This window comes from Mytilus galloprovincialis, chromosome 9 (genome assembly GCF_965363235.1).
Source record: "Mytilus galloprovincialis chromosome 9, xbMytGall1.hap1.1, whole genome shotgun sequence".
In the NCBI taxonomy this organism is placed as follows: domain Eukaryota; kingdom Metazoa; phylum Mollusca; class Bivalvia; order Mytilida; family Mytilidae; genus Mytilus; species Mytilus galloprovincialis.
This window is the reverse complement of record NC_134846.1, coordinates 21,361,675-21,387,805: the sequence shown is the minus strand read 5'-3', so window position 1 is coordinate 21,387,805 and position 26,131 is coordinate 21,361,675. Positions and strand designations below refer to the sequence as shown.

The 26,131-nt window shown below is 33.0% G+C and overlaps 1 protein-coding gene across 1 annotated transcript in view; it reads right to left on the bottom strand.

Annotated features, from left to right (window-relative positions):
- LOC143044610 (kinesin-like protein KIF19) overlaps window positions 1-23,216 on the bottom strand; it is a 76,705-nt gene extending 53,489 nt beyond the window's left edge. Inside the window, exons 1-2 of the mRNA XM_076216668.1 lie at window positions 22,912-23,216; window positions 19,823-19,903 (exon numbers count right to left, since the gene is read on the bottom strand). Coding sequence (XP_076072783.1) covers window positions 19,823-19,903; window positions 22,912-22,974 — 144 coding nt within the window. The 5' untranslated portion in view covers window positions 22,975-23,216. The remainder of the gene's footprint in view (window positions 1-19,822; window positions 19,904-22,911) is intronic.
- Between the last annotated feature and the right edge of the window lie 2,915 nt (window positions 23,217-26,131).

Here is a 26,131-nt window from a genome sequence, read left to right as displayed (position 1 = left end):
CATCTTTTTATCTTTATATGCTGCTAATGCAGATCTGAAATTATATCAGTGAACCAACACCTAGAGTGCACCTGGTGATACAGCTAGGGTAAAACCAGTTGTCAAAACATGTCGAGTGTAAACATTTTAATGGTACCAAACCCTCACCCTTGTCTGAAATAATAGTGTAACATCACATAGTAATGTACAGTAGATGTTAAATTATTATTCCAATGCCCTTATTCAAAATGAAATTCAGACATGGGTTAAAGGAAAGGAGGAATGTTCCTCCTAAAGCCCCCAACATTCACTTAAGTATTAGAATAAAGGATAACACAGAACACAGCCCAATATGACACTGGACAGTATAAACTTCTAAATCTTAGGAACATAATTAACATAAACTCTGATTCAAAAGTACAAGCTGATAGTTTCAAAAGAATAAATTGGATGAAAAATACATCAAAAATAACAATTTCATAAAGAATTGAAAGAAAAAACTAAATTAAAATTGCTCAAGTTTATAAATTGAAAAGGTGCATGAACTAATAACACTTCCTCAAGGAGTGTTTTAATTAGTTTTTACAAATTAATAAGAACTTATCATAAACCTAAAATAAACAAAAGGACATAATACTGAGATTTTCCAAAGACAATTCCATTATGCCGCATAAATAGTCTGTACTGACTTAACTCCATGTAGGGTGTTAGAAGGGTCAACAACTCTGTTGAGACACTCAAGATTTTGATATCAATTAATTGATATTTATTAATATCGACAAACTGGACCTAAGTTAAATTGATTTTTGTAAGTACAGGGTTTATATAATAGATCTTAAGTGATTATAGATCTATAAACAAGATTACGTTATATAGTGACAAAGCTCGAAACGGCAATTTGTAAACTATTGATCATTTATCTGTCTTTATACTACTGTGTGTGGCTAAAAGGGACGGGTTTATTTCATTTGTATCTTTGTCATCTTGCTATATATAGTTAAATGGGGTTTGGAGGGAAGTGTTAAATTTTCCACTGAACTAAGATTTTGACACTGTATGTATGCCACAATCATGGCAGATTTTATATAAAATAAATATAGTCTTGAGAAACATGTTTGTCTAGATCTGATTGTCAGCCAACTGCATATGATTTTATACAGAAAAGGGGGAGGGTCATACATTTTCTAATTAAGCACTGTGTGTGGTTAAATGGTTGTGGTTTTAATTCATTTATTTATTTAATTTCCAGGGCAGTGGTTTTCCTAAATGTTTACCAAAACAAATTTGTTTTTGTTTTCTTTCTGTCAATGTCCTATTAAAGGTAGAAAAATGTTTTATCATTTTATACATATCAATGTAATATTATTTTTTAAAATGAATTATGGATAATTCATATGGCTATTACCCTTAAGTTCTTAAAACTGTTTTGTTGCCAATATGTGGCAATATTGGAATTAAGAGTTATTTATTAGCTCCCTTTTTAGCTTGAGCATATTTACATTTTTATATAATTACTATTGTTTACATGAAAACTTTCACCTGTGTGTATGTACACAATAACTTTACTCCTTTTCTAAACCGGTTATTAAAAGTTGAAGGTAAGATGGTGGTGCTTAAATTGCAAATCTTATTTCAAGAAAGTACCATTTGTTAGGTCATTTTGATATTAATTATATACTGAATTCACATTTAATACATTGTCCAGAATTCATACTTTCCTCGAAGGTAACTATCAGTATTCATTACAGCCATGCTGTTTACTATTACTGTTCTGGACCAATTCGTCTCTTAAATGTTTTGGCTTCATTTTGGGTTTAAACTTTAGGACTTGGGTATAAAATGGTTTAAATGATACAGTTTAAAATCCCTACTTAAAGTAAGACATTTCCCCCACTTTATTTAACTTCTGTATTGTTGTACAACTAACTGCCATAATATTAGAATATCTATTGTGTATTTTGGTATGAAATAAATATGATTATTGAGGTATTATTTCTTTTAGACTTCTTTTCCTAGAATGCTTATACTTGCCCAAATCATTATCCGGTCAAGTATTAGCTTTGTCCTCCCAGAGAATTGTCCGTTATGTCGGTTGTTGTAGACACTTGTCCCCTAGTGTGACAAGGTGTCCAGGGCAGAATTGGTCTTCATTGTTTATGTAAAGAACCTGGGTTTATTTGGTATTTCGTGGCTGCGCTAGCATTAAGTAAAAAGGTATCCGGAAAACGTTACTTTTACTTGAATGTTAGATCAGTCCGTTCACATTTTGGTGCCGTGACCATACAAATTGCCCTTAACATTTCTGTTATTTTGTAAAATGGCATATTCAATAGATTATGCAAGCGGTATAAGCCAGCATGATAAAGCAAAAATTGAGCATTCTGATAGATTTTCAGATAAAGATGAAGTTAAGTATAGACATGAAAAAGATTTCAATTTCAGAACTCCATTAAAATCATTTGTTACTTTATCTGAAACCTATGATGATTCTGTAAGGGATAAATCTATATTGAAACATCCAGATTATAAAGTAGATAGAAAATTTACTCCAAAAAGATACCAAGAACCACATTTTAGTAGGAGACCAAGTTATGAATTGTATGATGATAGGGATAGATTAAACAAGAACCAAGGATCAGATTATCCCCCAAACAAGAGATATGTTGATAAGGATACATTTTCAGAGGACTATCAATCCTTAAATAGGTATTCAACTGACAAATACCCCAGTTATGATTTAAATAGGCATGAAGGGGTTAAGCACACATCTTCTCTTGATAACTGGCCAAAACCTGTTACCTTACATGAAAAACGTATAGTAAGAAGAGAAAAAGAGCCTCAATCATTTGATGGCAAAACTATTGACTGGCAAGACTATTTGGTTCATTTTGAACAAGTTGCAGAATGGAATGAATGGAATGATTTAGAAAGAGCTAAACAAATTGTTATGAGTCTAAGAGGTCCTGCTCAGAAAATTTTGAGTACTTTAAGTAAACAAGACCTTGGAAATTATAATAAAATTAAAGAAAGTTTAAATAATAGATTTAATCCTAGAGAAAGAGAAGCCGCATATGTTTGCGAATTTGAAGCAAGAAGACATTCTAAAGACGAAACTGTTTCTGAGTATGGTCAAGCTTTAAGAAGGTTAGGTTACTTGGCTTTTCCAAATGAAAAACAAGATTCTGAAATGATGGAAAAAGTTCTTATAAATAAATTCATTAGAGGATTAAATAACTTGGATTTACAAAAGCATGTCCAGTTTCAACGTGCAAACACGTTGGATACTGCAATTTCATACGCAATTGAATATGAAGCATTTATAAATCCTCAAAATAATATGAGAAAGCCAATGCTAACTAGCAATGAAGTCCCCATTCAAGCAATTAAGGATAATAAAAAGGAAAGTACAGAGTTATTAACTCTTGATGAAGTTGCTAAATTAATTGATGAAAAATTAAGTCAACTTAAACATTTTAATACAGAAACCGAAAATAGGAACGGATATTATCAAAATAGGCCTCCTAGATTTAATAATAGGAGCAGAGGAAGGTATTATAGGAATCAAAACAGCACGACTGATAGAGTCTGCTATAAATGTAATGAGATAGGACATATTCAGTACTATTGTCCATTGAACAATCAGGGAAACGATTAAAAGCTGATTTAGAGGCCAATACTTCAGCTGTTAAAAATTTAGAAAGGCCACAAACCAAAATTGAAAGTTTGATATCAGATCCAATTAAGAGAGTTCAAATAAATTTAGTGGATCAAAATTGTCTTTTTGCTTTTTGTAAAATTGATGAAATTGATGTTAAATTTCTTGTTGATACTGGATCACCAGTTTCTCTGATTTCTTTTGATACTTTTGAGAAATTAAAACTGAGTTCCCAGTTGATTAGCCTAGATAGTATTTTAACAACTGCCAATGGCAATGCTTTAAGTGTTAAAGGCAAATGTATTTTGAATATAGCAATAGGTCATTTATTAGTTAAACAAGAAGTTATTGTAGCTGATATAAAAGGGTCATCTGGGATCTTAGGAATGAATTTCTTTGAACAAAATGAAATTGATATTCAAATTAAAAGCCAATGCTTAAGTATCAATGGTCAGAGTATTCCTCTTTTTAAAGAAAATAGTTCCCAGTGTTCAAGAATTCAGATAGCTAGGCAAGTTTCAATTCCTGCAAATAGTGAAATGATTATTGAAGCTTCTAAAAGAGATTCATTTGTAGATGGTATTGGCATTATTGAACCATTAGAATGGGTGAAAAGTAAAGGTCTTTTAGTGGCAAAAAGCCTAGTTGATACAGAAAATACAATTTACCTAGCTATCATGAACTTGAATTCAAAATCCGTTAAACTTAAACAAGGTGAACAGATTGCAGACTTGATGACAATTGAACAAGTTTTTGATGAGGATAATGTTGAGTCACAAACAGATTCAAAATATAATGACATATCAGAACAAGTTAATACTGTAAAAGATGTTGACATGCCCGAGCATTTAAAATCTATGTTAGATAAAGTATCATCAGACTTAAAAGATGAAGAGAAGCAAAAACTGTCTTCACTTATACACGAGTATAAAGATATATTCGTTGGTCCTGATGGTTCTCTTGGGCGAACTGATAGAGTAAAACACTACATAGATACTGGTGATGCAAAACCTGTAAAGATATCTCCACGAAGAGTAGCTTTGAAACAGAGGGATGTTCTTGAAGAAGAATTGAAAAAAATGATTGACAAAAATTTAATTGAACCCAGTTGTAGTCCATGGGCAGCACCAGTGTGCCTTGTAAAGAAAAGGGATGGGTCTATTCGATTCTGTGTGGACTTTAGAAAATTAAATGAAAGAACAGTAAAAGACGCCTACCCTTTACCGCGTATTGATGACACTCTTGATACCTTGAGCGGCGGAAAGTGGTTTTCATGCGTTGATTTAGCCAGTGGTTATTTTCAGGTAGAGGTTGCCGAAGAAGACAAATACAAAACTGCCTTTTCGACACATAAAGGCTTATATCAGTTTCTTGTAATGCCGATGGGTTTATGCAACTCTCCCGCAACATTTAGCCGGCTCATGAATCAGGTTTTGGGTGGTTTACAATGGCATCGTTGTCTTTGCTATTTGGATGACGTCATAATTTATGGAAAAGACTTTGAAACAGCTTTTGATAATTTGAAAACCGTATTTCAGTGTTTTAGAGAAGCAAATCTTAAACTGAAACCGAGTAAATGCTCGTTTTTTCAAACAGAAGTCAAATTTTTGGGACACATTGTCTCTGCAGAAGGCATTAAATGCGATTCAGAAAAAATTCAATCGGTTCAGAATTGGCATACACCATCAAATGTCAAAGAGTTACGAAGTTTTTTAGGCTTCGCGGGTTATTACCGCCGTTTCATACCAGATTTTGCAACTATCGCTCATCCTCTGACACAGTTAACTCAAAAGAATAAATCATTCATTTGGGATGATAAATGTAAAATCGCGTTTGAGACGTTAAAAGAATGCTTAACAACTGCACCGACATTATCATTTCCAAGTGAAGATGGCGCTTACATACTAGATACAGATGCTAGTCAAACAGGAGTCGGAGCTGTTCTTTCGCAAATCCAGAATGGTGAGGAACATGTCATTGCATATTCCAGTCGAACTTTAAACAGAGCGCAAAAACAGTATTGTACCACAAAACGTGAACTGCTAGCGGTCATTATTTTCTTGTGCCAATTCAGACATTATTTATATGGCCAGAAATTTACTTTACGTACAGATCATGCGTCGCTCAAGTGGCTAAAAAATTTCAAAAACCCGGAAGGTATGATCGCGAGATGGATTTCTATCATAGACACATACGACATGGAAATTCAACACCGCAAGGGTTCATTGCATACAAACGCAGATGGTTTATCGCGCACACCAAAACGGAAATGTAAACGAATCAATTGTCCAGAATGTACCGAAATGAAAACAGATATAGAATATTTTGAAAATGTCAAAACTACGGATTGTATTGATGACCTGAATACCGTCAAGGATGGCCATGCCTCCTGCTTAAGTGTTCAATCAGTTATCAATGACACGGAAACTGACGGCGACACTGATAGCGTCAGAGGTTGTCTTGCGACCCATTTAGCTATCAGACCGGTCAATGTCAATACAGAAGAACTTAGTTTTGACATAACATCAAACTGGCTCAGTTATTGGTCGAATTCGCAATTAAGAGAAATGCAAGAGAATGACCAAAATATAAGTTTTATATTGAACAATTTGTTACAATCTGACGAAAAACCCAAAAAGTCTGAAATTCAAAACAAATCAAAAGAAACAAAAATTCTTTATGGGTTATGGGAATCCTTGACCATTCAGAATAACCTGTTATGTAAATTTTTTGAAAGAGAAAATCAGGGGCTGGTTTATCAATTTGTAGCTCCGGAACAGATAAGAAATTTCATTTTTCAACAGTTACATTGTACAAAATATTCAGCTCATTTTGGAAGAGACAAAACTTTAGATCTCATAAAGAAAAGATTTTATTTGCCAAATATGTCAGATTCTATAAAGTTATGGATTAATAGTTGTGATCTTTGTGCTAAAGGGAAACCTGGACCAGGGAAAGGGAAATCACCTTTGAAATCCAGTGTTTCTACGTATCCTTTAGACAGAATAGCAATTGACATCATAGGTCCTTTGCCCATTACTACGGGTGGAAATGAATACATTATGGTAGTGGAAGATTATTTCACTAAATGGACAGAATCTTATGCAATACCAAATCACCAAGCTCTTACAGTAGCTAATAAACTTGTTACAGAGTTCATTTGCAGATTTTGCTGTCCATTCCAAATTCATACAGATCAAGGCCGAGAATTTGAATCTGGCCTATTTGCCGCCATATGTGACAAATTAGGAATTGACAAAACTCGAACATGTCCATACAGACCCCAGTCTGACAGAATGGTTGAACGTTTCAATCAAACTTTACAATCTATTCTACGTTTATTTGTTAATGAACATAGAAATGATTGGGACGATCACATTCCATTCATTAATATGGCATACAGAGCCACTCAACATGCAAGCACAAAATGTTCTCCAAATCTCTTGATGTTTGGACATGAATTAAGATGTCCAATTGATGTTATGTTTGGCTTACCTCAAGGATATAAAAGTATACCTTGTCCAATTGCATATGTTGAGTGGGTTCAAGAAGCTCTTAGAAATGCATTTCAGTTAGCACATACACAATCTGGTTTAAGTGCAAATAGACAAAAAGAAAATTATGATAAAAACTTGAAAATAAGAAGTTTTGAGGAAAACTCATTTGTTTGGAGATGGTATCCTCCAGAAGCAAATAAGAAACTTGGATTAGGCTGGACCGGTCCATACAAAGTTATTAAGAAAATCACTGATTTGACATACAGAATACAAAAAGACACAAGTACTAAACAATTAGTCGTACATGTAGATCATTTGAAACCATACCAAGCTGCACATACTCCAACTATACAAGAGCATATCGTTACACCACACGAAAATGTACAAACGTTAACTCCACCAGTGACAACTCGCTTTGGTCGTGTTGTTAAACCAAGACAAATATTTACTCTATAATTTTGTTTTATTGTTTCGCTCATTTACTTTTAGTACTTGTCTACATTACTGTTTGTGATGTTGTGAAAGGGCCCACACGGCATCATAAATGGTATTGTTAGAAGGTATGCATATATATACATAATTTTTGTGTTTGTATATAATATATACAGGAATAATGAATATTTTTTCTTTACTGTAGATTTTTGCAGATTGATATATATATTACTGTGAAAAGATTTATTGATAATAGACAAATTTATATGTTTATTAATTATGTATTTTCAGAATGGAGTTACAATTACATGTATGTGATAATGAGTATAAAAGTTTTCAAAATGATCACTTGAGAGATTTATGGCCAGCTGTGGGAGCATATTGTAACATAGAAGAATGTGGAAAAAACCAATTCTTCCGCTCATTTAACGAGTACAAGTCACACTTTGGAGGTGTACATAAAGAAAAGTTGACCTTATATACCTGCCAGATATGTGATTTGTCAAGAAGGAAATTACAGGTACTGAAGAAACATCTCGTTAAGGACCATAAATGCTCTGAAGATAGATATAGATGTATAGAGGTTGCCAATAAAAATTTCATTGACCCGAAGGATGTTTTGCCTTATCGAGTCGGCGACGTAAAGGAAAGGGAGGAGGCAAAACAAACGAGGGAGAAAGTTGAGGAAAGGAAGAGAAAAGCCAAGGAAGAGGCTCAAGAAACACGTAAAAGATATGTGAATTCGGGAAAGAAACCAAAAGTAGAGGACACACACTATAATTCGAGGGACGAACATTTGAAATTTAATTTCGACAAGAATACTTTGACAAGGACAGTAATAAAAGCGAAGAAACATTAACGTTAAGTGACCAATTTTTGTTTATATTCCGTTTATATATTGATGGATATTTTGATGCATATTTTTTTAAATATTTTGATACATATTTATTGAACTTTTGTATACATATTTATTGAACATTTTGATATATTTTTTATATACATGTACTATTACGTCTAAAGATTTCTTCATATATTTTTGTTAGATAAAATGATGACATTTGATCTTTAAGTGGGGAGGAATGTGGCAATATTGGAATTAAGAGTTATTTATTAGCTCCCTTTTTAGCTTGAGCATATTTACATTTTTATATAATTACTATTGTTTACATGAAAACTTTCACCTGTGTGTATGTACACAATAACTTTACTCCTTTTCTAAACCGGTTATTAAAAGTTGAAGGTAAGATGGTGGTGCTTAAATTGCAAATCTTATTTCAAGAAAGTACCATTTGTTAGGTCATTTTGATATTAATTATATACTGAATTCACATTTAATACATTGTCCAGAATTCATACTTTCCTCGAAGGTAACTATCAGTATTCATTACAGCCATGCTGTTTACTATTACTGTTCTGGACCAATTCGTCTCTTAAATGTTTTGGCTTCATTTTGGGTTTAAACTTTAGGACTTGGGTATAAAATGGTTTAAATGATACAGTTTAAAATCCCTACTTAAAGTAAGACATTTCCCCCACTTTATTTAACTTCTGTATTGTTGTACAACTAACTGCCATAATATTAGAATATCTATTGTGTATTTTGGTATGAAATAAATATGATTATTGAGGTATTATTTCTTTTAGACTTCTTTTCCTAGAATGCTGGCTTATACTTGCCCAAATCATTATCCGGTCAAGTATTAGCTTTGTCCTCCCAGAGAATTGTCCGTTATGTCGGTTGTTGTAGACACTTGTCCCCTAGTGTGACAAGGTGTCCAGGGCAGAATTGGTCTTCATTGTTTATGTAAAGAACCTGGGTTTATTTGGTATTTCGTGGCTGCGCTAGCATTAAGTAAAAAGGTATCCGGAAAACGTTACTTTTACTTGAATGTTAGATCAGTCCGTTCACATATGGCTATTACCCTTAAGTTCTTAAAACTGTTTTCTGTGGCAATATTGGAATTAAGAGTTATTTATTAGCTCCCTTTTAAGTTTAAGCATATTTACATTTTATATAATTACTATTGTTTACATGAAAACTTTCACCTGTGTTTATGTACACAATAACTTTACTCCTTTTCTAAACCGGTTATTAATAGTTAAAGGTAAGATTGTGTTGGTTAAATTGCAAATCTTATTTCAAGAAAGTACCATTTGTTAAGTCATTTTGTTATTAATTATATACTGAATTCACATTTAATACATTGTCCAGAATTCATACTTTCCTCGAAGGTAACTATCAGTATTCATTACAGCCATGCTGTTTACTATTACTGTTCTGGACCAATTCTTCTCTTAAATGTTTTGGCTTCATTTTGGGTTTAAACTTTAGGACTTGGGTATAAAATGGTTTAAATGATACAGTTTATATTCCCTACTTAAAGTAAGACATTTCCCCACTTTATTTAACGTCTGTATTGTTGTACAACTAACTGCCATAATATTAGAATATCTATTGTGTATTTTGGTATGAAATAAATATGATTATTGAGGTATTATTTCTTTAAGACTTCTTTTCCTAGAATGCTGGCTTATACTTGCCCAAATCATTATCCGGTCAAGTATTAGCTTTGTCCTCCCAGAGAATTGTCCGTTATGTCGGTTGTTGTAGACACTTGTCCCCTAGTGTGACAAGGTGTCCAGGGCAGAACTGGTCTTCATTGTTTATGTAAAGAACCTGGGTTTATTTGGTATTTCGTGGCTGCGCTAGCATTAGGTAAAAAGGTATCCGGAAAACGTTACTTTTACTTGAATGTTAGATCAGTCCGTTCACATTTTGGTGCCGTGACCATACAAATTGCCCTTAACATTTCTGTTATTTTGTAAAATGGCATATTCAATAGATTATGCAAGCGGTATAAGCCAGCATGATAAAGCAAAAATGGAGCATTCTGATAGATTTTCTGATAAAGATGAAGTTAAGTATAGACATAAAGATTTCAATTTTAGTACTCCATTAAAATCATTTGTTACTTTATCTGAAACCTATGATGATTCTGTAAGGGATAAATCTATATTGAAACATCCAGATTATAAAGTAGATAGAAAATTTACTCCAAAAAGATACCAAGAACCACATTTTAGTAGGAGACCAAGTTATGAATTGTATGATGATAGGGATAGATTAAACAAGAACCAAGGATCAGATTATCCCCCAAACAAGAGATATGTTGATAAGGATACATTTTCAGAGGACTATCAATCCTTAAATAGGTATTCAACTGACAAATACCCCAGTTATGATTTAAATAGGCATGAAGGGGTTAAGCACTCATCTTCTCTTGATAACTGGCCAAAACCTGTTACCTTACATGAAAAACGTATAGTAAGAAGAGAAAAAGAGCCTCAATCATTTGATGGCAAAACTATTGACTGGCAAGACTATTTGGTTCATTTTGAACAAGTTGCAGAATGGAATGAATGGAATGATTTAGAAAGAGCTAAACAAATTGTTATGAGTCTAAGAGGACCTGCTCAGAAAATTTTGAGTACTTTAAGTAAACAAGACCTTGGAAATTATAATAAAATTAAAGAAAGTTTAAATAATAGATTTAATCCTAGAGAAAGAGAAGCCGCATATGTTTGCGAATTTGAAGCAAGAAGACATTCTAAAGACGAAACTGTTTCTGAGTATGGTCAAGCTTTAAGAAGGTTAGGTTACTTGGCTTTTCCAAATGAAAAACAAGATTCTGAAATGATGGAAAAAGTTCTTATAAATAAATTCATTAGAGGATTAAATAACTTGGATTTACAAAAGCATGTCCAGTTTCAGCGTGCAAACACGTTGGATACTGCAATTTCATACGCAATTGAATATGAAGCATTTATAAATCCTCAAAATAATATGAGAAAGCCAATGCTAACTAGCAATGAAGTCCCCATTCAAGCAATTAAGGATAATAAAAAGGAAAGTACAGAGTTATTAACTCTTGATGAAGTTGCTAAATTAATTGATGAAAAATTAAGTCAACTTAAACATTTTAATACAGAAACCGAAAATAGGAAAGGATATTATCAAAATAGGCCTCCCAGATTTAATAATAGGGGCAGAGGAAGGTATTATAGGAATCAAAACAGCACGACTGATAGAGTCTGCTATAAATGTAATGAGATAGGACATATTCAGTACTATTGTCCATTGAACAATCAGGGAAACGATTAAAAGCTGATTTAGAGGCCAATACTTCAGCTGTTAAAAATTTAGAAAGGCCACAAACCAAAATTGAAAGTTTGATATCAGATCCAATTAAGAGAGTTCAAATAAATTTAGTGGATCAAAATTGTCTTTTTGCTTTTTGTAAAATTGATGAAATTGATGTTAAATTTCTTGTTGATACTGGATCACCAGTTTCTCTGATTTCTTTTGATACTTTTGAGAAATTAAAACTGAGTTCCCAGTTGATTAGCCTAGATAGTATTTTAACAACTGCCAATGGCAATGCTTTAAGTGTTAAAGGCAAATGTATTTTGAATATAGCAATAGGTCCTTTATTAGTTAAACAAGAAGTTATTGTAGCTGATATAAAAGGGTCATCTGGGATCTTAGGTATGAATTTTTTTGAACAAAATGAAATTGATATTCAAATTAAAAGCCAATGCTTAAGTATCAATGGTCAGAGTATTCCTCTTTTTAAAGAAAATAGTTCCCAGTGTTCAAGAATTCAGATAGCTAGGCAAGTTTCAATTCCTGCAAATAGTGAAATGATTATTGAAGCTTCTAAAAGAGATTCATTTGTAGATGGTATTGGCATTATTGAACCATTAGAATGGGTGAAAAGTAAAGGTCTTTTAGTGGCAAAAAGCCTAGTTGATACAGAAAATACAATTTACCTAGCTATCATGAACTTGAATTCAAAATCAGTTAAACTTAAACAAGGTGAACAGATTGCACACTTGATGACAATTGAACAAGTTTTTGATGAGGATAATAATGAGTCACAAACAGATTCAAAATCTAATGACATATCAGAACAAGTTAATACTTTAAAAGATGTTGACATGCCCGAGCATTTAAAATCTATGTTAGATAAAGTATCATCAGACTTAAAAGATGAAGAGAAGCAAAAACTGTCTTCACTTATACATGAGTATAAAGATATATTCGTTGGTCCTGATGGTTCTCTTGGGCGAACTGATAGAGTAAAACACTACATAGATACTGGTGATGCAAAACCTGTAAAGATATCTCCACGAAGAGTAGCTTTGAAACAGAGGGATGTTCTTGAAGAAGAATTGAAAAAAATGATTGACAAAAATTTAATTGAACCCAGTTGTAGTCCATGGGCAGCACCAGTGTGCCTTGTAAAGAAAAGGGATGGGTCTATTCGATTCTGTGTGGACTTTAGAAAATTAAATGAAAGAACAGTAAAAGACGCCTACCCTTTACCGCGTATTGATGACACTCTTGATACCTTGAGCGGCGGAAAGTGGTTTTCATGCGTTGATTTAGCCAGTGGATATTTTCAGGTAGAGGTTGCCGAAGAAGACAAATACAAAACTGCCTTTTCGACACATAAAGGCTTATATCAGTTTCTTGTAATGCCGATGGGTTTATGCAACTCTCCCGCGACATTTAGCCGGCTCATGAATCAGGTTTTGGGTGGTTTACAATGGCATCGTTGTCTTTGCTATCTGGATGACGTCATAATTTATGGAAAAGACTTTGAAACAGCTTTTGATAATTTGAAAACCGTATTTCAGTGTTTTAGAGAAGCAAATCTTAAACTGAAACCGAGTAAATGCTCGTTTTTTCAAACAGAAGTCAAATTTTTGGGACACATTGTCTCTGCAGAAGGCATTAAATGCGATTCAGAAAAAATTCAATCGGTTCAGAATTGGCATACACCATCAAATGTCAAAGAGTTACGAAGTTTTTTAGGCTTCGCGGGTTATTACCGCCGTTTCATACCAGATTTTGCAACTATCGCTCATCCTCTGACACAGTTAACTCAAAAGAATAAATCATTTATTTGGAATGATAAATGTAAAATCGCGTTTGAGACGTTAAAAGAATGCTTAACAACTGCACCAACATTATCATTTCCAAGTGAAGATGGCGCTTACATACTAGATACAGATGCTAGTCAAACAGGAGTCGGAGCTGTTCTTTCGCAAATCCAGAATGGCGAGGAACATGTAATTGCATATTCCAGTCGAACTTTAAACAGAGCACAAAAACAGTATTGTACCACAAAACGTGAACTGCTAGCGGTCATTATTTTCTTGTGCCAATTCAGACATTATTTATATGGCCAAAAATCTACTTTGCGTACAGATCATGCGTCGCTCAAGTGGCTAAAAAATTTCAAAAACCCGGAAGGTATGATCGCGAGATGGATTTCTATCATAGACACATACGACATGGAAATTCAACACCGCAAGGGTTCATTGCATACAAACGCAGATGGTTTATCGCGCACACCAAAACGGAAATGTAAACGAATCAATTGTCCAGAATGTACCGAAATGAAAACAGATATAGAATATTTTGAAAATGTCAAAACTACGGATTGTATTGATGACCTGAATACCGTCAAGGATGGCCCTGCCTTCTGCTTAAGTATTCAATCAGTTATCAATGATACGGAAACTGACGGCGACACTGATAGCGTCAGAGGTTGTCTTGCGACCCATTTAGCTATCAGACCGGTCAATGTCAATACAGAAGAACTTAGTTTTGACATAACATCAAACTGGCTCAGTTATTGGTCGAATTCGCAATTAAGAGAAATGCAAGAGAATGACCAAAATATAAGTTTTATATTGAACAATTTGTTACAATCTGACGAAAAACCCAAAAAGTCCGAAATTCAAAACAAATCAAAAGAAACAAAAATTCTTTATGGGTTATGGGAATCCTTGACCATTCAGAATAACCTGTTATGTAAATTTTTTGAAAGAGAAAATCAGGGGCTGGTTTATCAATTTGTAGCTCCGGAACAGATACGAAATTTCATTTTTCAACAGTTACATTGTACAAAATATTCAGCTCATTTTGGAAGAGACAAAACTTTAGATCTCATAAAGAAAAGATTTTATTGGCCAAATATGTCAGATTCTGTAAAGTTATGGATTAATAGTTGTGATGTTTGTGCTAAAGGGAAACCTGGACCAGGGAAAGGGAAATCACCTTTGAAATCCAGTGTTTCTACGTATCCTTTAGACAGAATAGCAATTGACATCATAGGTCCTTTGCCCATTACTACGGGTGGAAATGAATACATTATGGTAGTGGAAGATTATTTCACTAAATGGACAGAATCTTATGCAATACCAAATCACCAAGCTCTTACAGTAGCTGATAAACTTGTTACAGAATTCATTTGCAGATTTGGCTGTCCATTCCAAATTCATACAGATCAAGGCCGAGAATTTGAATCTGGCCTATTTGCCGCCATATGTGACAAATTAGGAATTGACAAAACTCGAACATGTCCATACAGACCCCAGTCTGACGGAATGGTTGAACGTTTCAATCAAACTTTACAATCTATTCTACGTTTATTTGTTAATGAACATAGAAATGATTGGGACGATCACATTCCATTCATTAATATGGCATACAGAGCCACTCAACATGCAAGCACAAAATGTTCTCCAAATCTCTTGATGTTTGGACATGAATTAAGATGTCCAATTGATGTTATGTTTGGCTTACCTCAAGGATATAAAAGTATACCTTGTCCAATTGCATATGTTGAGTGGGTTCAAGAGGCTCTTAGAAATGCATTTCAGTTAGCACATACACAATCTGGTTTAAGTGCAAATAGACAAAAGGAAAATTATGACAAAAATTTGAAAATAAGAAGTTTTGAAGAAAACTCATTTGTTTGGAGATGGTATCCTCCAGAAGCAAATAAGAAGCTTGGATTAGGCTGGACTGGTCCATACAAAGTTATTAAGAAAATGACTGATTTGACATACAGAATACAAAAAGACACAAGTACTAAACAATTAGTTGTACATGTAGATCATTTGAAACCATACCAAGCTGCAAATACTCCAACTGTACAAGAGCAAATCGTTACACCACACGAAAATGTACAAACGTTAACTCCACCAGTGACAACTCGCTTTGGTCGTGTTATTAAACCCCGACAAATATTTACTCTATAATTTTGTTTTATTGTTTTGCTCATTTACTTTTAGTACCTGTCTACATTACTGTTTGTGATGTTGTGAAAGGGCCCACACGGCATCATAAATGGTATTGTTAGAAGGTATGCATATATACATAATTTTTGTGTTTGTATATAATATATACAGGAATAATGAATATTTTTTCTTTACTGTAGAATTTTGCAGATTGAAGTCAGTGACTTAGATATATATAAATATATATATATATATTACTGTGAAAAGATTTTTTGAAAATAGACAAATTTATATGTTTATTAATTATATATTTTCAGAATGGAGTTACAATTACATGTGTGTGATAATGAATATAAAAGTTTTCAAAATGATCACTTGAGAGATTTATGGCCAGCTGTGGGAGCATATTGTAACATACAAGAATGTGGAAAAAACCAATTCTTCCGCTCATTTAACGAGTACAAGTCACACTTTGGAGGTGTACATAAAGAAAAGTTGACCTTATATACCTGCCAGATATGTGATTTGTCAAGAAGGAAATTACAGGTACTGAAGAAACATCTCGTTAAGGACCATAAATGCTCTGAAGATAGATATAGATGTATAGAGGTTGCCAATAAAAATTTCATTGACCCGAAGGATGTTTTGCCTTATCGAGTCGGCGACGTAAAGGAAAGGGAGGAAGCAAAACAAACGAGGGAGAAAGTTGAGGAAAGGAAGAGAAAAGCCAAGGAAGAGGCACAAGAAACACGTAAAAGATATGTGAAGTCGGGAAAGAAATCAAAAGTAGAGGACACACACTATAATTCGAGGGACGAACATTTGAAATTTAATTTCGACAAGAATACTCTGACAAGGACAATAATAAAAGTGAAAAAACATTGACATTAGGTGAACAATTTTTGTTTACATTCCGTATATATCTTTATGGAATATTTTGATACATATTTTTTTAATATTTTGATACATATTTATTGAACTTTTGTATACATATTTCTTGAACATTTTGATATATTTTTTTATATACATGTTACATTACGTTTACATATTTCTTCATTATTTTTGTTAGATAAAATGATGACATTTGATCTTTAAGTGGGGAGGAATGTGGCAATATTGGAATTAAGAGTTATTTATTAGCTCCCTTTTAAGTTTAAGCATATTTACATTTTATATAGTTACTATTGTTTACATGAAAACTTTCACCTGTGTTTATGTACACAATAACTTTACTCCTTTTCTAAACCGGTTATTAATAGTTAAAGGTAAGATTGTGTTGGTTAAATTGCAAATCTTATTTCAAGAAAGTACCATTTGTTAAGTCATTTTGTTATTAATTATATACTGAATTCACATTTAATACATTGTCCAGAATTCATACTTTCCTCGAAGGTAACTATCAGTATTCATTACAGCCATGCTGTTTACTATTACTGTTCTGGACCAATTCTTCTCTTAAATGTTTTGGCTTCATTTTGGGTTTAAACTTTAGGACTTGGGTATAAAATGGTTTAAATGATACAGTTTATATTCCCTACTTAAAGTAAGACATTTCCCCACTTTATTTAACGTCTGTATTGTTGTACAACTAACTGCCATAATATTAGAATATCTATTGTGTATTTTGGTATGAAATAAATATGATTATTGAGGTATTATTTCTTTAAGACTTCTTTTCCTAGAATGCTGGCTTATACTTGCCCAAATCATTATCCGGTCAAGTATTAGCTTTGTCCTCCCAGAGAATTGTCCGTTATGTCGGTTGTTGTAGACACTTGTCCCCTAGTGTGACAAGGTGTCCAGGGCAGAACTGGTCTTCATTGTTTATGTAAAGAACCTGGGTTTATTTGGTATTTCGTGGCTGCGCTAGCATTAGGTAAAAAGGTATCCGGAAAACGTTACTTTTACTTGAATGTTAGATCAGTCCGTTCACATCTAGATCTGATTGTCAGCCAACTGCATATGATTTTATACAGAAAAGGGGGAGGGTCATACATTTTCTAATTAAGCACTGTGTGTGGTTAAATGGTTGTGGTTTTAATTCATTTATTTATTTAATTTCCAGGGCAGTGGTTTTCCTAAATGTTTACCAAAACAAATTTGTTTTTGTTTTCTTTCTGTCAATGTCCTATTAAAGGTAGAAAAATGTTTTATCATTTTATACATATCAATGTAATATTATTTTTTAAAATGAATTATGGATAATTCATATGGCTATTACCCTTAAGTTCTTAAAACTGTTTTCTCAGAATGCTCTTATCTCAGTACAAAGGCATTTGGCCTTTAAATTTCATGGATTCAGATTCAGGACACTTTATAACTTTACAATATATTAACCTGATTGAAGGACCATTTAAAAAACATATTCAATAATAATTACTGAATTAATGAGTATGTTCAATAATTATTTTCCCAGAAGAGTCTTTTCATGGACATGATACAGGAATTACCAGGAACTTTAATAGCATGCATGAGAAACTATAATACTTTTATTGGAACACAGAAGTTCATCCCCAGTTTAAGTTGCAATTTATTCATTAGCTTTCTGGATTGTAAGTCTTCTTCTTTTAACAATTTACATTGTGTTGCCTACATATGAATAAAAGGAGATGTTGGTATATATCAATGAGGCAGCAGCCTGACAACACTAGTACAGATAAAAAGACCTGAAGTAAATAAACAATTCTTCAACAATATTAAAGTCAAGCTCTAATACATGCTAATACAAAATTAATGAATTTTTTTTTGTTCATTATTGAAGGCCGTATAAATGATGACCTGTGATTGCTTAGACCCACGTTGCACCCTGTTGGTTAGCTATTTCATTTGCAAGCGTACAATATGTCCTTATTTAATATTAATTGATATACACTACCAAATGTCTACCTCAGTACCAAATGCACTTTTTTTTTCTTTGTGTTCTTGATTTTTTTAACAATTTCATTTGCTGTTTTCTCTTCCAATTCAAAGTTAAACATGGGTCAAAAGTTTTAATCTAGGCTGATACAATGTTTATTTCATAACTTAAACTAATTTTTACTTTGTTATTAAATATAATAAAAAAAATATAATTTGTATTCAATACATTTTAAGTTTGAAATCTCTATAATTAAAATATATTCAACAATTGAATTATCTATTTATTTTACCCTTTCAAAGGAGTTTTTATTGATATATTCAATATAGATTTCCAATAATAAATTTCTTTACCATCAAAGATTGTGATTAAAACCGTATGTGATGTTTATATGCTAGGAATATGTTATAATTTCTTTTCTTTATCTCCTAATCAAAGATACAGTACATAAATAGAAAATGTCATATCTTATTTATGATGGGATGAATAAAGACAATATAATCTGGCATGAAATATAAACTTTTTAATTACAGGACTGACGAGGCAAAAAATAAATCCAATTTGAGCAAAAGTACAAGAAAAAAGCATTGAAGTTGACATCTCAGAAAAAGTAATCCATTTCAACATGAAATCAACAACAGGATCAAATTTCCTGTCCTACACAGAAATATTTTCAAGGTCTAAGGCACTATTGATCAGACTGTTCTATAATTTTTCCATACTTTATTTCTTTGGTAAGGCTAAATATGTTTACTATGCAGTTTTAGCAATGGAGTTGTGAGTTTTTTTTATCTAGTATATATATGAATTTGAATGTCCCTCTTGTATCTTTTGCCCCTCCTTTGTTTGTTTGGTTTTAGATTAACATGAATCATGATTAAGCATTAATTTTCATGTATACCCTACAGGCTGTACTTTGTGTAAATGTAGCCTTACCTCCAACTTATATGCTTATATGACAGTTAGGGTAAGAATAGGTTTTTTAGGACTAGGGCTAATGTAAAGGTAATGTAGTAATTAATATTGGTATGGGCTATATAATTACTTTCAGGTTGTATGGATAGCTTCATAGGGTGCCCCCCAAGAAAATGAAGGCTTGATTCATTGATTGAGTAATGATAATTTAAAAATGCATCAGGGTTGCCTGATTTTGTGTTATTAGAAGAAAAATGTTAACCACACAAAAATATTGAACTGCACTTGAAACACATAAATTCTATAAATGTATTTAAACAATCTGACATTCAAGCAATGATTCTAAGGCTATACATAGACTCATATATAACATGCTATAAGCTTCTTAAATACCTTGGCTTGTACTTTATGTGCAATACTTTTCGCTCCATTGTAATTTTCATCTTCGTTCAGAGGTCGTATCCTTAAAGCTACCTAAAATAGAAATTATATATAACATAATCTATGATTAATCAGAAATTGTTTTGCAATTTAAGCCTGTTTCCTAAGTTATCCTTACATGTATGAATGTATCTATAATCTACAATGTATCATGTCAATTTGCTGTGTGAATGTGAATATCAATGGTTCATTGTTGTGGTTTGTCTTTTTTTGCTGAACAATACAACAGAAGACGAGACGAGACAAGATTTTGTCAGTACTTTTCAATGGACCAAAATAAGTGACTTGTATTATATGTCTATAAGAAAAATAAAGGTACAATGTATATATATTGGGGAGTTGGGGGGGGGGGGGGTCAGCGGGTCCTGGTCCCGAAATTTGCAAAAAAAATTCCAGGATTCCTAAAGGATCAATCGCTACCTCAAAAACACCCTATCTACTGTACTACTATTGAGTCTGTTCCCAGGAATTCAGCAGCATGACTTGTAATAGCTGCGGAACCGTAACTCTTATCATTAAAGTCTTATGGTCCTTTTTTATTCATTTTTTATTATTTTGCGGACGCGGTCCGCAAATATAGATTAGGTTGCTCATATTCGCCGTGGACACAATTTCGCCGTTTTGTGATTTTGAGGTGTAAAAACTTCAAAGGATGGTTGTAATGGAAGAAATATGCCGGTAAATTATATTTTTATAACAAATATGATTATTTTTTAAACTGAGACCAAATTTCGGCACTTACCCCAAAGGACCGAAAAACAGACAACGATTTTCAGCCAATTTCCTGAATGAAAAAAAAGATTTCAAAGAAGTATTTCTCAGTAATTCTTTGATTGATTGCCCTAAATTTCAGTTTTTTACACCTTTCAAATGTCTGCTATTCATCTATAAGGAAATTTATTTGATAAATATTGTTTAAAGCTGCAGTTATTTGGTTTTAAATAGATGTGTAAAAACGGAGAATATGTGTCCCCCGTTGACAAAAAATCAGGAAATTTCAAACACCTTTAATCCAACTTTTCAGATGATATTTCTCAAAACAAACACGTTTTTAAGGTTCATCATAACAAATGGACAAATATGGCCGTATTTGCACCTCAAAAACTACTCTGTGTACAGACTTACCTGTGCTGTTTGGAAAGTTTTAATGCCTAGCATCCACTAGATATATAAAAGTTAAATGCATTTTGTGTTAAAGAAAGATCAAATCTTTTTTGGTTTTTGCGGGGCATTTTTTTTCCTTTCTGCAGAAGGTGTTAAAATAAACAAACACCTGAATTACTTTGATACTGTCCACTCACTGACTCAGATGAACTCTTTTACTCACCTGTAGTTGTGAAGATACCTCTTGTCCATGTCAATTAAGGACAATCAAAACAATACAAACCGGTTTTTTACCTGAGGGAGCATCTCATAGTTGTACCACAACTTAGTTAATTTTCAGACCTTTTGCATGAAGGAAAAAAAATGCCCATCGAAATCCAAAAGAGATTTTATCTTTTTGAAACACAAAATGCATTTAACTTTATTATATCTAGTGGATGCCAGGCATTAAAACTTTTCCAACTTCACAGGTAAGTCTGTACTCAGAGTAATTTTTGGCATGTAAATACAGCCATATTTGTCCGTTTGTTATGATGAACCTTAAGCTAAGAATATTTTGCATTTGAAGTTATCTTCATATAGAAATATCAGTATACTTCAAAAACATAAAGACCTGAACAAAAACTGAAAAAAAAACATGGAAAGATATGGCGAAAATGAGCACCCCACTCTAGTAAAAAAATAACACAAGGACCTAAGAGCTACGGTTCCGCAGCTAGACTAGTAACAGCTACATGAGAAGAGGTTAACTAATGCCCCAGTTTGGCTTTACGGTGAAATGATACTACATGGTGCCTTCTTTCTTTGACTTTGTGAAAGAAATCGTTCTTCTTGCTGTAATACAGGAATGTTTTTTTTCGTGGCAACACAATTTTTTCCGACAGGAAATCACTTTACTAAATGTCAACTCAAGTACGGTACTGCAGCAATGCGGACAATAATGCATTTGTTTGGAATCTCTAGAATATAAGAAATGTATGTATATGTTTCTCAAGGTTTGAAAATTGAATATAATGATTTTAATTTGTCCGGATATACAAGATAAGGGTCTCAAGTGTTAGTCTATGCTAAATCGTTATAAGCTTTCCCAAATCAGTGGCGGATACAGAACTTTTAATAAAAGGGGGAGGGGACTGACTAACCTAAAGTGGTCCCGCTCCAGTCATGCTTCAGTAATTCAATATATAATCAACCACAAAAATCCCCCTGCCTCCCGGGATCCACCTTAGATCCCCACTTTCTTATTATTTGCCGTATACTGTGTGTTAAGTTTTTTAAACATCTGTACCGTTCACTATTATAATATTGATACAGATGCATGTATTAGTCCTAGGATTTGTTTAGTAAGATCTTACAATATAAATCCTTATTGAGTTAAAGCAGGGATTTGTATAGTAAAACTATACAAATCCTTGGTTAAAGTAAAATTTTCAATTAAAAGTCTCTATTATATCAGCTCATGTACATGTATATATATACGTGTTTTTGTTTTACTGGTGACAATGATTGGGAGTAGTTTGCATGTCTTCATCCTTAACTTCTGGAATTTGTTTAATATAGAATAACACATTAAATCAAGACCTACACGTAGAACTCAAAATATAATTTATTCTTCATGGATTAAATAAAGGAATAATGGGCTGAAATAGTTAATAAAGCATTCATATCGAAAACAGCTATAACCGTGAAAGAAAATATCAAAAGGTGTTTTCCTTTCAATAATACCATAATTAATAAAAAATATAACAACAAAAAAAACACATGGTTATAAAATAAATTTGTTATTTGTTAATTCTTCAAACAAAGGGACAGAAATTTTATATAAATTTATTGAAGATGATTTTAATTAAATTTCACAGATAATTTTTAAATAAAGCGGAAATTAAAATACTGTAGACCGAGGTGAAATGATGGAAGCATTTTTTTAATGATCTTACCGTTAGGTTTTGTTCCCCTCCCCCTTTCGTCGTCGTTTTGGTGTCATTTGCAGGCTGTGCCATGACAATTGACCATGAAAATATTCCTTTATATATATATATATATATATATATATGTATCTTTCAGGTATATTCCATCCTAAGTAATACAATTATTAACAGAACTAATATTTAGATCCCACCAAGCAGTTAAATCAAAGTCTAACAACTGCTTGTCACATTTTTCAAAATAAATTTAAACCGTGACATTATCAATATATCAATTTAAAACGATTTGTTTGACTTTCCGTAAGGTACACAACAAAACTAACGTGTCGAAACGAGATCCCGTTACGGTTAGGTAATTCCCAACGCACCAATCAGTTAAGTTATTGATTTCTCAGGTGTATACAGGTATAGGTGATAATCAAACTACAATTAGGTATCATAGATGTACATACAACAGAAACAATACATTTGATTGCTTAATTGATTTGGAATGATTTCTGACGTCATAACAAAAATAATTAACATAATTTGTCCAAATGTAATTAGGTCATTTAGAACGGTGTGACCTGTATAAATGAAGCATGTATAATAGGTACGGCGAGATGCATTAGTATATCTGGATAAATGTGTGAATTTTAGATTAAGAGAAACAAATATCAAAAATAACAATTTTCGTGTTTCTTTTATTTTAAATGAATGATCTGCAGCCAGCACTGATACAAGAGTGTTTGATTGGGTTACATGATTAAAGAATAATGCCCTTAAAAATGAAGATTAGAGAATAACGGGCAAAAAAAAATGAATATTAGGGAAAAAAAGGGGTTAATGTTTTGAAGATTAGAGAAAAAAGGGGTGAAAATTAAATGTTAACAGAATAAATAACAGACCCCCCCCCCCCAATCCAGACCCTCAATACAAGTATATATTTTCCTCCTATCTTCATTTTATATGAGACTTTGTGATTACTGACAGAATTACATCTGAGCCTGGTGAAATAAAAATAGTTATGGAATGGAGTGGATTAAAACTATTTTAAAATGAGTATCCAAACTATCAAATTAACTTTAAAATCAGCATGCTATTCGGCTTAAAAAAATTCTATAGATATACACATAAATTTTGCGAAATTATTTAGACAATTCCAAATGTACGTATTTGAATTTCACTAATAGGATCAGCATGCATGTAATGGCATTTGAACATTGCATATATAGTAAACTGAAGAGGGACGAACGATACCAAATGGACAGTCAAACTCATAAATCTAAAACAAACTGACAACGCCATGGCTAAAAATGAAAAAGACAAAAAAACAACAGCACACATGACACAACATAGAAAACTAAAGAATAAACAACACGAACACCACCAAAAACTGAACAAAGTACTTGACAGATTTTTCAACAAGATTTTTTTGCATTTTAAACATTTATTCATATAGCGATTTTATAATATTCCTAGAGATAGTATGCCCATTAAACATGCTTATCTGGTTGTGCTGAAGACGAAATACATTTCCTGATGTGATCATGGAATTGCACTCTTTGTTTTTATTACGAGTACTAGAAATTCCAAACACACTACAATGCGCAACACTTTTTTATGCGTTATTGTGAACCATAAGACAGTTTGGGCCTACTGCCACTGGACAGCTGGAAAATTTACATATAAATTAAGATTACTTGCTATTTATTTTATTTATAACGTATGATTTGGACACTTACTATAGAGGCTTTAAGTCGATTTAAGAAGATGGTGTATGAGTGCTAATGCATGTGACAACTCTCCCTCCAAGTCGCAATTTGTAAAAGTAAACCATTATGGATCAAAGTGCGGTATTCAACACGGAGCAAGGTGCCACACCAAGCAGCAAGCTATAAAGGGTCCCCAAAAATTACTAGTGTAAAACTATTCAAACGGGAAAACCAACAGTCAATAATTTAAATAAAACACGAGAAACGACAAACATTTATGAACCGCATCAACAAACGGCAACCACTGAACATTAGGTTCCTGGTGTATGCATGGTACTAGTAGGTAACAATGAACGTTGAGTCGTTAGATTTGCCCAAACACGCATTATAGTCGGTTGTTCTGCGGTTGCAGGTTTTTGCACTTTCACCGCCAAATGTCAGAACGAAGACAGGGCCGGCGAAACACATGTATATGCAAGTAAGTCCATCATTTCTTTGGAGAAGAAAGACAATAACAATCAAAACCAAGGAGTAAACAAAGACTCCTAAAATCAAAAGACAACAAGTTAACAACACAACACATCAACAGTTATAAATAATAAATAAGAAACAACACGAACTCCACTTAAAACCGGGAGTGAAATCAGGTGCTCCGGAAGGGTAAGCATTTCCTGCACCGTATACGGCACCCGTCGTGTTATTTCAGTTTGTTCAGTTCTGTAATGATGGAAGGTTATTATTACTGAGGAAGAATATCAGATATGATTTCTGACACACTTTTGTCATAATGGCCAATCAGCTCATGATGTCGACCGTAAAATTTCTTGAGTGATGACCTAAATTTTATTGATTCATAGCCCTGTCTTTGCAACTTTTGAGAAAGCAATATTCCTCTTCAACAAAATTAACGTACTTTGGGCTAGCTCTATAGTAACGTATCATTTGAGACACATATACTCCATATTCTGGTGTCGCTAGGATGTTGCTACACAGAAATGGGAAGTTGACTATAGGAAAATTAAAATCATCGCGTTTGTCATAAATTTTGGTATTTAACCTATCATCAGTAGTCATTTCAAGATAAAAAGGTCTAAATGTGAATCATCACGGAACTAAATTTTCGGTAAGACGAAAGGCATTGAATTTTCTCAGGTTAAATTTGAATTGTCCAGCAAATTCAGTTTGAAATTGTCCAATCTTATGACGGACAATGACGTTTACGCCCGGGGGGGGGGGGGGTGGGGAGGTATTACTGACTATCCTTTTGGGTATAACTGTGCTGACAGCACACTTGTAAAATCATATCCTGTTCTAACCAGAAAACATTGAAACACATAGTTACTCTGTTCTATAAAAAATATTGAAAAACATATAAAAAAGAAGATGTGGTATGATTGCCAATGAGACACCCGTCCACAAGAGACCAAAATGACACAGAAATCAACAACTATAGGTCAGAGTACCCTGTTCTATACACGCTCAGAAAGTGTATACCTCAAGTTGTTGCAGACCGTATAAAATAGTTGCAGTTTTAGATT